At 39.9% G+C, this 13,202-nt stretch overlaps 1 protein-coding gene across 9 annotated transcripts in view; it reads right to left on the reverse strand.

Moving 5' to 3' along the window:
• Positions 1-2,129: 2,129 nt before the first annotated feature.
• Positions 2,130-13,202, reverse strand: part of eva1aa (eva-1 homolog A, regulator of programmed cell death a) — a 282,265-nt gene continuing 271,192 nt past the window's right edge. For 8 of the 9 annotated variants that reach the window (XM_077511023.1, XM_077511024.1, XM_077511025.1 and 5 more), the window contains 3 exons: positions 7,109-7,243; positions 4,625-4,798; positions 2,130-3,850 (listed from right to left, as the gene is read on the reverse strand). In XM_077511023.1, the coding sequence (XP_077367149.1) occupies positions 3,471-3,850; positions 4,625-4,798; positions 7,109-7,243 (689 nt within the window). In that variant the 3' untranslated portion in view covers positions 2,130-3,470. The remainder of the gene's footprint in view (positions 3,851-4,624; positions 4,799-7,108; positions 7,244-13,202) is intronic. The other variant, XM_077511030.1, reaches the window with a different exon arrangement.

Consider the following 13,202-nt stretch of genomic DNA (forward strand, 5'->3'; position numbering starts at 1 on the left):
ATACATTAAAACAATATTAATAAAACCACATTGACAAATGAAATGAAGTAAGGGCTTTTATTTGAAGGAGTTTTTGTCATCGTTTGGAGGGTGTGGAGCCCAGGGTTGACCACCAAGGGGCGTGCAAGACTAAATAAACGAGCTGACTGGGACTACAGTACAGTATTGTGTTGCAGGAGGCCATCAAGAGCGTCTCTCCTAGATTTCATTCCTTCTTCATACCTTCCCTTAGACCAGGGTTGTCAAATATACGGCTTATATACATTTATATAATTATTACGCTACTCTGTCCTACCTATCCTTGGTTGAGAACTTGCGAGAGCCGCACAATGACGTCATACACTACGAGACTCCCGCTGACGGCGCTGAGTTAGGTTGCACCTGCTGCTGTCCGTAAGTTCCGACTCCGTTTTCGTTTTTATTGTTTAAAGCCGAAAGCAATAAAACATAGTAGTAGTGTTTAATGCAGAAAACTCACGCAAAACGGGCCTCGTAATTTGAGAGAACTTGTAATTATTATCGTAGTCCGACTATCTTACACTGCAAGGTGTGCTAAGTTGCTAGCAGCTAACTTAAGTTGTAATGTACTGATACGAGTTAATTAGCCTTTTGTGATTCAGCTTGGAGAGTGTGAGATTTACCAGCTTCTAACATTAACATTTTATTGATAGTGTACTGATTGATTGTGTTTTTGTGGTACATATTTTCTAGTTGTAAGCAGTGGTACTTTTTATGAAGGCGCGTAAGTACGTGCGTGGCTGTGTGTTTATACATTTATATTAGGCCTACTTGGTTGTGTGCATAATAAGTAAGAAGAAATTATGAATCTGTCCCATTGGATGACCAAACTTGTAATTATAGGGTATTTATAGAAATTGTATTGATGTCACTGTGCGTGTATTAAATTATAGTTTATCAACATCTCCTTCTGTAGAGATGCCACGGAAGGAGGCGATTGAAACAAAAACAAAAGGAGCTGCTGGATGCTGTGAAAAGCAGTCAATTACTTATCAGTTGGATGAAAAATATCACAAATGGTAAGAATAATCTAAAATACATTGAACAACAAGCACACATTCATTGTTGAAGTGATTGTTGTTAGTGATTAGGTGCAAGAGTTGTAAAATAGATAAATGCAAAAGCAAACTGTGCCTTGTTTCCGGATGGAGAGCAAGTGGATAATGATAGATCAGACTCAAAGTCTCCATACTGTCAGCAGCAGCAGGTTATTCACAGTGAGCCACTTTCAATGCATGTTGCATTGCATATTATATTTGTCTGTCTAATTATTCTCTCATTTTCTTTTGTAGCTTCTACACTCTCTGACCAAATCAGTCCAGCTCACACAAGATCATCATCATCATCATCATCCTCTTCACAGAGATCTCAAGAGAAGCTGTTCAGCAAACCCCAACAGGTAAGCCATTGACTACTTTTACATTGCACTGCTCCCTGCTAAGTGCTATATATATATATAGTGTGTTGTGTACTTTGTACAATGACATGGTTTGTTGTGGCCCTAAGTAAGAGTTATGAATATTGGCTGCTGCAATTCAGACTGCTCAAGATTAAAAGGGTTGTCATTACAGCATTACAGAAGTATAGTTGCAATGAGTACTATAATGAATGTAATGAATACTGTAAATTATGTTTCTTTAAGGTATTTCAAACTTTTGTTCCAAGTGTAACAGATGCTAGCTTGAGCTGTGCGATTTTACTTTAGTATAACCTCACTTCTCTGAGCTTTCAAAGAAGGTGCAGGCCTTTTGCGGACTTTTAGCTTAGCAGTCAGTGCGTTCCGCTTCCAAGCTGACGCCAAGGTGATGCCGCGGTTCGAACCCAGAGTCGGTAGATGGTGCCGGAATTACATCGGTTTATACATTATACATGTGCCATTTTTTGACTTTGAGCACCTGCTACTTCAAAGGTCACTGCACACCCCTGAGTAGTAGTGAGTGTGAATGGTTGTTTGTCTACTGTATATGTGGCGTGCAATTTGACGGAACCAGTTCAGGGTGTACCCCACCTCTCGCTCAAAGTCAGATGGGATAAGCTCCAGCACACCCACGACGCAGAGTGAGGATACATTACAGAGAATGGATGAATGGATGGATTAAAAATATCAGATGTGATGTTTTTAAACATTTTATTCCAAACACAGGAATCATTTCTTGAGCTTGTGTTTGTCAGCTATCGCAGTGTTCATATCCAAATGAAAACAAGAAATGTTCTAAAAAATGATACAGCTTAGACAGGCTGTCCCAATGTGGGTGACCCTAATATGTCCTGTGTGCTATCAGTTACCTCTCAAGTGTAAAAAAAAAAAAAAAAAATAGAAAGAAAAGGAAAAATATTGTCATTTCTACACTTGAATTCAGAGAAGCACAAACAGAACTGGATTGTAAATAGCTTATATTAATATGGGCAATGTGATTTGAAATCTTATCTCACAGTGACGGATGTTTCCAGATTTGAGTCTTGTTCAACAGGTTTCATTTTTGCAAAAGCAACTGAAAACAGCCAAAACAAAACACACTCAATGATTTGGTATTTCTAGTATCATATATGTGAGACCTCCTAGCTTGAAAAGGCACACTGTGAGTTCCACATACTGTATCAAAAATAAGCTTAAATCACTAAAAACCTCTTTGAGGCTATCTGCATGATATTTTCTCTCTTTAAATGCCGATATACATGATTTAAAAAAGGGCTGACCCCCCTCTCTTAGAAGGCAAAACCAAACATAGACACTGTAGGATTGTATCCCTGAGGCGCCGGACAACCTTTGCCAAGTATAAAAAAATATCTTATAATAAACTGTACGTCAGAACAAAAGTACACAAAAATCAATAAACTATTAAATAGTATAAAATAGATTTCATAAGGGTTGAGGGGGAAAAACAGGAAATATCTTTTGGTTTTGTAAAAGGCAGCATCCTCTGTGGAAAAAATAAAAAGATTGTCCTGTACACTTCTTGCTGGCTAAAGATCAGAGGTTGCAAATCCCGGTCCAGAAAGTAAAAAGCCTGCCACAGTTTGGCTTCAACCCCATGTGCTAGCTAGCGAGCGCCCTAGCTAGCTCCTCGGGTGCTCGCTAGCTAACGCAAGGAGCTAAAGCCAGACTGTGGCAGGGTTTTCACTTTCTGGACTTGGTTTTGGCACCTCTGCTAAAGATCCAAGTGTTGCAGCTGCCTCGCTCCTTTCACCACTGTCAAGTCTCTGCAGACCTGTATGGGTCCAAGCAAGCTAAAATCCGTAGCGTCCCACTTCAAACAAAGGACTCCTGAGGTCACAGGTGAGGCATTTTTAGCCTTTCACCCCCTCTGCTTCTCAGCCGGAAGCACTCCTATAGATGGGGTCAAACTTACGATACCCAAAGGAGAAGGCTTAACGACCTCAGAGTCCGCAGTGCGCCCTTGTTGGTTGACAGGTGCGAATCACCCTCAGTCTTCGTTCAAGTAAGCATACCGTCAGTAATACCGATTGAGACTCCGTGTTCCGGGGACGTCGGGCTGCCCGTTCATCCAGATCTCCCTGATGATGCGCTCCCTTTCCTCCAGCCTCTGCGCTCGCTCCAACTCCTCGGCCGACGTGAACACGTTCATGTTGAGCGTGCGCTCGAAGCGCCGGTGCCGTCGCGCCGATAGGTCCGAGTTGGCGTCCCAGTCCGAGTCGGAGTCGCTGGAGTCTGACGACGAGTGGGCGGGGCGCGCTCGTTTCTTGGTGGCGGGCTGCCGGCGGGGCTGGCAGTCGGTGCGACAGGAGATCTGGACCACCAGCGCGAATAGGGTGAGGAAGAGGCCCAGACAGACGCCGCAGACGAAGAAGAGAGCCGCCCTCTCTGGGTGGTCTGGTGTAGAGCGGAAAGATAATGACCACAAAAGCGAGTGATAGATGACAGTTACTACAGTAATTGCTCCCCTTTGTTTCATATCAAACATTTGACTCTCTGGTTCGCGAGACATATCTTATGACTTGGCTTGACTTTTGGTCTCCATAACTAAGGTTGTATTGCAGTGGTGCACTGTATTTAAAAACAAACAAACAAACAAAAAAAAAAAAACAAGAGTAATATTTACGTATTTGAAAAATTTAGTTAAGGCAAAATTTGCCAGCAATTGTTTGATGTTGGCTCCAAGAATTATTCATGGTGAAAGTCATACATCTAAAAACTACAAACTTCTGGCACTCCAAAATTATGTCTGATCTGAAAAACAAAACAAAAACAAACACCTTTCCATTATCATTAGTTAATTTAGCATCTTTTTGCAAAAGCATAGTTATTCCTTTGACTTTTACAGTTACATACATTTCTGGCTTTGTAGGGCACTATGGCACTAAAATCAGAAGTGTCAAATCCAGGTCCAGAAAGTTGTAACCCTGCCAGAGCTTGTTTACCTGCTGATTAAAATAGAAGCTAAACTCTGGCAAGGTTTTTTACTTTCTGGACCTGGATTTGACACCTCTGACAAAGATCTGCATTATATAGCCTTAGATCAAGATCAGTCTTACAAAATTAACCTCGTTTTGTTTCTGGTCTAAGCTTAACTGATTAAATCTGTTCTTGACAAAATCCTTTATCAACCAGCAGTCGCTAAACACGATTATTTGAAGGTGTTCCTACTTGAGACGTATATGTAGGCCGCCAGTGCGTTGCTAATGAGGGCCATGCTGGAGCTGGAAGTGGAGTTGATAATGGGATTCATCTCCGGGGGGCTCAACGGAGTCTCGCCTCCCCCTCTTCCGACCTCTGGATACCTCTCCTCGTTGGCGCTGGTCTCTCTGATGCGCTTCCGGTCTGAAATGAGAGGAAATGACAGAAAAGCCTGAGCCAGAGAACAGATCAACCTGAGAGACAATCGAGAGGTTCAGTATGTTAAGTGCTTTAGTTTTCAGACAAAAATCCGGTCCCAAATACGATGAGGCACTGAATAAGTTCCAGTCATCGTATTTTACCACATGTGCCATCAGATCGCGATGCCACCAGTTGGGTCATTTACTGTAAAGCATGTGAAATGCTTCTGAGCAGCTGAGTCATCCCACAGCGTCTATGTGGGTGTTTTATTCATTTTTGTTCGGAGACGATGCATCAAACACATGTTCAGTCTTGTGATCTACGAGATAAAATGGCACCACCGCAGTAGATGCAACCTGACTCAGGCCATTCAGAACTAGATAACCAATCTGGGAAAGTTTGAACTATGTCTTTCACACATCCTTCTTCTAAAAGTGTGAACTGTCAGAAATATTATTTAAGAAAGCTTTCTTCTGAAGGACAATCCCCCTATTTTACTTACTTCACATTTCTGTTTAGGTGAGTCCTTACAATGACTACCTCTAACCCCCGTAAACGAGCAATGCCCACTGAAATAAACAAGAGGTAAACTGAGATCCAAAATAAACAGATGTCTTTGCACCGCAAGCATAATCATCGTCACTTGTGATGATGTTTCAGTCATTGAGGTTGAGCATTATTTGGTCAAATGTCACACAAAATTGATGTAATTAGAGAGATGTTAATTAAGGTGTGTCAGACTTCTTATCTGATAAACATAGTTTAGACTAGAATTGCTGGCGTAAACGTTTCCACCTGGACCTACGGGCTGTGGTGTAAATGTCAGCTAGCTAACATTAACAAGAATTCAGAAATCACACACATTAAGCCAGCCAGAAAAATAAACAAGACACTCTTAACAGGTGAAATGAGTCATTATGGATCATTATCTCATTTAGTTGGTACTACTGCAAGGAACTAGTCTAAAATAAATTTAAAAAAAGTGGTGGGACATTTATAATCTTCAATCAACTATGTTTTAGGCAGATGCGCTAACCACACATCACTTTGCCCTTTTCTCACACTTGAATTAAATTGCTCTAAAAAACAAAATAGATTTTATGATGTTTAAACAGAAAATTTGCATTTAGGGCGCTATCAAGAATTTAGCAAATTGTGATTAGCTTTACTTGCCATATGTAACAGTTAGCATGTTGTAAATGGTTGATTAAAAAAAGCCTTCTGGCTACCGTAATCGAAACATCAATAATAGTGTATTTTAAGACTTTTTATTACTCTGGTCTTATCAACGCACATTTCATTTTGAGGTATTTTGTATGAGAACTAGCCAACATACCAACTAACCCTTGATAGTAGGTGGTTACTAGTTAGCATAGCTCACTGTAAATGAGATCTTAAAACATGGCTGAAGACCAAGATAAAGCTTATCTCATCTGCAATTGTTGTATCACATTAATATAAAAATGTAGTGGGAATGTGCTTAGCATGTATGCTAATGTTGGCTAGTTGTCATACAACTTAGACTTCGGGCATGCAAGAGCTCGTATACACTAAGCTATGCTAACCACCTACTAGCGAGCGTTTGCCATTACTGTAATCAGAAGGCAGACAGGTAGTACTGTATTATTAGAAACCTCTTTTCCTTCCGACAAAACATTTCATCCCCAGACAAAAGACAAGACAAATGATGTGATTAGGAATGTAGACTTTAATGTCAACGTGTCACGTTCCACCCTCATGTCTTTTACAGTATTCCTCCCGTATCACTCTATCAAAGAAACTCGTTTTTCCAGATGAGCTGCAACGTTCGAAAGAGCTTCCAAGGAGGTCAAGGCCTCTCGAGCGTGAGGTGCTGTCACCGCTGATGCATAGATCCTCCTGTCCTTCTCATTTCTTCATCTATCTTAATTTGCGTTATGGATGCAGGCTACCATCTGTCATGAATACAGCTTTGTTAGCGGTGCCTTCATTCTCTGTGTCTCAGCCCACTTTCTGGAGTTTGGATGGCTGATTTAGACTGTGGTCACACATAAGTATATAAGTGCATCCATTGACTTAGCATAGTTTTAGGCCACTGATCATATACTGTATGGCCCCTGCTAAAATACATATGGAAACAATTTTACCTCTGTGACTTTAAGTATATATTATGCTCTGATTTGAGACCTCAATATTGTTCCTCTTGAAGCCTGTAGGAGTGGGGAGGGAGTGGGGTATTCGGGGTTGAATGTCTAGTGTTAACCTCGCTCCATGGGGGGTGCTCCTAAGACTTGACCCAAGTACACGTGTAAGTGTGCGTGCAGTTTTACTCACCTGGAACAGCGTCGGGGCGTTTGATTGAGGTCCCCTCAGGAGGGCCGTCTCCCACTATGTTTGGGTCATGGGCGCTGGATGGTGGCGAGTACGCTGGTGGTCTGGAGCTTTGTTCCTGGAGTAACTTCTTTGGGACTTCAGAGAAATAGAAGAAGAGGACATGAGAGAATTATTAGCGTTCATGGCTATTGTAGTAGCAACATTCTGATTCACTAACTTTTTTTTTTTTTTTTTTACATTCAAGCATGTTTCATTTTGCATCAAAAGAAAACTGATTAACAAATCAAAATGCGTTCTATTTAAAGCATGTGTTATGATTCACACAACTGTTTCCCGAAACCTACTTCCCCCCCCCCACCCAAACACCCCCTTCAACCTCACAGTGTCCTGTGAGTGAGTCAGGGAGTCTTGCACTCTGATTCAAACCCACATCGTCGTGGGCTGTACATTCCTAACCTCATGTAGATTTGGCGGGCTGAGCTTCAGTCCAGTGTGTGTGGGGTGTGTGTGTGTGTTGTCAGATCAGCGGTGAATTACAACTCTGCAGAGTGTCCGCGTCACTCGGGAGCAATGGTCAATGAAGACAAATCAGCTGTTTCCTGACATCAATTGCTCTAATAGTTAAGATTGTGTGTGATAGAAATATCAAAACAACAAGAAGCAGCATGTACGTCATTGTCAAAAATTGCTTGCGATGTGAGAGAAAGGGAAAAATATTCCCTGAGGTGTTTGCTAGTGAGACTTTGTGAGAATTTGGAAGCGCTAGAAGAGCTGCTACGTGAAATGTTGCCGTCAACCATTGTAGACTGTCCTTCAGTAAAAAGGTTGCGAAATCTACATTTCAGTACCTTTCGCAATTGACTCATCCAATGTCACCTAAATTGGCTATAAAACCCAAGAATCTGAATTTATTCAAAATTGATTGGTACCAACTAAACCAACAATCCATCTGAAAGTGGAGGTGAGAAAAACAGCTTTCCTCATCAGTCTGGCATGCTAATCACGGCTCCCAAAGTCCCCCACCACCGCCGCTATGCTGCAACCACTCCACACCTTGATTACGGCCTTGTGATTGGCTGTAATTTGGTGCATATGTGGCCCAGGGTCACAGCTATGACACACCATGATGTGGCACACACAAGAGCATACAAATCTGCTACATAATATATACACTCTTGCTCACTTCCATGCCTCTCAAGGGCCACATTTTTGGCGAGTCAGTACACCGACCTCGTTGAGAAATTATTCATTTTGTAATAAATGAAAACTTAAATGACGCAAATTGTTTCATGTAAAAACACAGCAAGACTTGAGGTGCCAATTAAAGTATAAATTACTGCAGAACATCTAAAATGATAAAAACTGATGTTTTCTTTAAGCTGGATAACACTTTGTCGACAGCAAAGTGTGTATCAACTTTACTATTTTCATTTTTAGCTAACACAAACTCAACATGGTAACTGTATTTCCAGCTTGAAAATGAAACTAGGGATGGACCGAATTTCAGTGCCGATATTTGGCATTTCGGCATCGGAATCTTACGAATCTGAAGGACGATAAAGCTGGTATCTCACTGAGTGGTGAATGCTGGCGAATATAGCAAATTTAGGGTTTATAATCATCGGGATTTATAAGATGGTCACAGACAGTTTTTACTTGTCGCAAAGACATTTTGAACATATTCAGACAATTTTTTGCTGTCTGCGAAGATCTTTTGAAACCTTTTACGAACCCTGACAAAAAACCCAAATTAGCTAGATTCGTATGCTACTTCTTATTTGTAAATTTATTCAACTCTACTCTTTTTATTTAAAAAAATAAAATAAATTGTGTAGAACTTTTGGAAAACTTTTACAGTAAAAAATTTTAGGAGACTATTTACTTGCTTAGTTTCTCGTTTAACTTAACACATGCTGATGATCCTGGAAGCTCCCTGCTATTTTTTTTTCTTTAAACAAAGCTATAAAGTGTCCAGAAAGGAAACTATACATAAAATATTATTATTATTATTATTATATGTTTAAAATTATATATTTTTTTTTTCGTAATTTTGACCTGGTATTTTCTCTTACTGCAAATGAATGTTGGCTTGAAATATTGGTTATTGGTCTCATTGACTACTAATAATCGTATCAGCCTTTGGGGAAAAAAAAAAAAAAAGATTCATGACTTGCGTTTCGTTACTCACGTCTGCAGCCCAGCGGCCAATCATATCCTGCTTGATCAAAACGAGGCGCCCCACTTGTTGGCAACAACTTTGAATGGCCGCTGGGCGCGAAGATACTAGGCGGGAAAAGAGCGTTCACAACAATGGCCCATGTTTACACTGGCAGGGCTCAGCTTTGTTTTCATTATGGCTTTTGCCCCCCAGCCAAAGTGTGTGTGTGAATGTGTGTATTTGAGGCCCATGTGCTGACCAGTGCAGTTGGGACAAAGCCCTTGTAAGCCACAGGGGATATCGTGAAATATTAAACCGTGCTAAATCCAAAATGAGATCAGACCAGAGCCAACAAATGAAACACACACAAGCCCAGATGAGAACACTAAGCGGGTGGTGATATTTTGTGTAATATTGATGTAAATGGAAGCCACAGTTACAGGCTTTGCCACGATGTACATTAAAACTAAGCAACGATTGCGACTCTTTCATGGAGAGAGGGAAATCTATTATAGTGTTTGGGAATGAAAATCAGTTTTAAGATTATTTAAAGTGTTTGTTTTTTTAAGATACATTTTTTAATTAGCTTTTACCACAACAATTACTTATTTTTAGGGCTGGGTTTAAAAAAAAAATTAAATATCGATATAGGATTGATTTTCTTTTTCGAACCCAATATAGATTCATAAAACCATGAATCAATTATTTAAATCTTTTCCCCATAAATTCTTAAGAAAATATAATTTTCTATTTTATTATTTTCTTGAAATTTACTGTTCATATGAATTTAAATGCATTTTCTTACATTTATGAAAGTCCTCCCTTATCGCAATTTAAGACAATTCAGAATTTTTAAGTTTATATTTACACTTATTAGAGTTGCGAAAATATTTTTCTCGTCCTTGCTGATGTCAATGTTTGTGGAACACTTAAGCGATTATAACAGCTGTAACTTTCATTAATAAACTAAATCGTTTGACCAGTTAATGTCTCCGCAAAATGTACACTGGAATTTAATATTTGTGGAGTTTTTATGTCCTTGACATTGAAGAAGAATTGATGTTCATAATGAATCAATTGAGGGAATTAGAATCGATACCCACCCCGACTTACTGTAATGCCCTCAGGTGTGTAAAAGGACAACCACAGTTGCCAATGCACTTGTCAGCCAATTGTTGAGTTTTTAGGGGAAGTGACATTTGAAATGTCACTGTAATGTTGAGGCGTCAACTTGGTGAACCTCGGAATGTTCGACTCATCTTATAGATGGATATTTTTAACTGAAACGTGTCCGCGAATTAGAGGTGTTTTCCAAGTAGCAGATGAAGGAGTCGAGGATAATTGTTAGACGGTTTTACTCAAACTTTAGTGTTTTGGTGATGACATTTCCTACAGGCGATATCACACAAAAACATCCCCAAAAATTCTGACACAAAAACTTAATTTCTCCTTCTCTCTTTTTATCAACTTAAAACACGGCTAACATACATTCGCAGCTAGATTTTTTTTTATGTTGCCCTAATCTTAATTTAGCTATATTGTATATTGTGTCTTGTCTGACGCTTTCTTCATATTTATTGCTACGTCACAATAAATTAAAGTTTACATGGTCGTCATTACACTTAAGTTTCACTTCATCGTAAATTGAAATCAATACTGTTGTCATATAAAAGAGCATTCAGTCAATGTTGTTGGCATATGAATGGAACATCTGGTTTCAATCAGCAAGCAGTGCCCATTTAAAGTAATAATATTAAAGTTAATTTGTTCTCTCTCACATGCACACACGGTTCATGTCAGCATTCATGGACACACTTCACTCACAAAACTTTATTCTGTATTTGTTTTGTTTTTGTCCAACCCTTACTCAACAATTGGCAAATGACATCAAGCCATTTATCACACAGCTAATAGCATTCCTGCAAGGTGAAGAGGGCAAAAGCTGAAGGTGTCTGCTTCAGTCATGTGACTTCAAACCTCCTAACAGCAACCAGCTGACACAGCAGCGCTTTTGATTTCACAATATGGCATGTATTTGATACATAAACAAGATGGCCTATTGTTTAGCGGAGGATAGCATCACACGATGACCTCAGCCAAGCAGAGACATAAACATCGTATTGTGAAAGTATGCCTTTTGACATGACTAAACCAAATAGACTGAAAGTATGCGTGTCAGGGGCACGATTAACACGCATTTCTTTCTTGTCTGGCCGCCACAGAAGACACAGTGTCTGTTCTGTTCAAGCGTCAGAGGACAAACGACTCAACTGTGATTATTTTTCATATTCGTGTGTACGTGCATGTATAGTATAATGTGGTTTTTCACACTTCACAGCTGTACATGTTTCTATGTCCATTTTCATGTGGCCACGGAAACATTGCTTTGTCTACAGAAACAGCAAAATAGGTGCCCACAAAGTTGGAGGCAGAACATCTCATAACATGGTTATATAAACATTCAGGCGCTGAATACAAATGTACAGTAAAAGGAAATTCAATATTGAGAAAGCCGCAATTAGAATGTTCCATTCTGCGCAGCTGCCATCGACAGAGGCCCTTAATTCACCCAGAAGCCTCGGCAGGAAATGATCTGAGGCTGTTGGCAGGAAGCTTCCTAGGCTAGGAAGTTATTGGCGGTGATTATTTGTAAATGCATGAATAAGAATCACTGAAAACCTCGAACGCAAAAAAACCCCAAAAGAGGATGAGACTAAGTTTTGTTTTTTTGGCTCAGATACTCGGATTGTAGGTCGCATCAGCAAACTTTCCGACCAGCACAGTTGCGTCGGCATCATTGATGTAACTCCTGCGCTTAGCTGTGTGGCCCAATGTACATTTTTTTTACTTCTTAACTTTATTGCTTTGACATAATTGAGACTAGAGAGTATTGAGACCAAGGCAAGGCCAAGACTGTATATATTAGACAAAAAATCACCAAAGAAAAACAGAACAAAATGACTGGTATCTTTTTTTTTCCCCATTACGTTCCCAACAACATAAACAACGCTGGTCTATCCACTCCAGATCGAGTAAAAATTCCTTTGATTCAGAGACAAGACCGAGACCCTGCTGTATTTTTAAGGTTATGGAAATATTTGAAGGTATTCGTTTTGGCATCATAGTTTGTGGTATAGTTGGGATTTTCAAGCAGGGGAGCGTCAGTTATTCTAAACTGAATAGCTCTCACTTCACCACATTCATCAGTTCTCTTCCAAAAAGCTCAGCTGTTTTCTAAACACTCCCTAAACACCACTCATACTAACACACAGTTGGCGTCATTAACATGGATGCAGACAGAAATAGTCGCACTTCTGACAGTGTGCGCTCATAACAATGAGTGACAAAACCCCTCAGCTGTGGAGCTACCTCACAAAGACAACTAAACATGCTCAGAGTTCACACAGAGTCGGCAAATTTGCGAGTAAATTAATATGACACCCTCATTATTTCAGTTCATTGATGTTTGGTGGTTCCCAATATAAAATGTTTTGGTAAGTTTGGAGCCAAATTTCTAATATGGGTCTTGAACCCTGATGTAGAGATTTATGAGCCTTCCAAAAGTTGTGACTGTTCTTTTGGGGGATAAAGGCCACGAGCAAAAACTGCCCCCTGAACGACATCTGGACCTGATTTTTATTTTTTTTTTGGGTGTGTGTGACCATTTTCAGGTGTAGATTTACAATGTTCCTGTGCACCATTGAACTTGATTGTGGATGTTATGTCAGGAAATTAGCAACACGGAGCCTTAAGACTAAGTTGCCTTAGGACAAAAATAGTTTTTTTTTTTTTTTTTAGGGAGTCTGGGAAGTGCACAACAATAGTGGAGACAGTGGATTATGCTACAATTTGCTGGTCCAAGTGTAACAAAAGTGGTTCTTTGTTCAATAAAGGCTTCCCCAAAGTGATTTCTATAAAATTGAAAGCATAGAATTG

This window comes from Festucalex cinctus, chromosome 21 (genome assembly GCF_051991245.1).
Source record: "Festucalex cinctus isolate MCC-2025b chromosome 21, RoL_Fcin_1.0, whole genome shotgun sequence".
Classification (NCBI taxonomy): domain Eukaryota; kingdom Metazoa; phylum Chordata; class Actinopteri; order Syngnathiformes; family Syngnathidae; genus Festucalex; species Festucalex cinctus.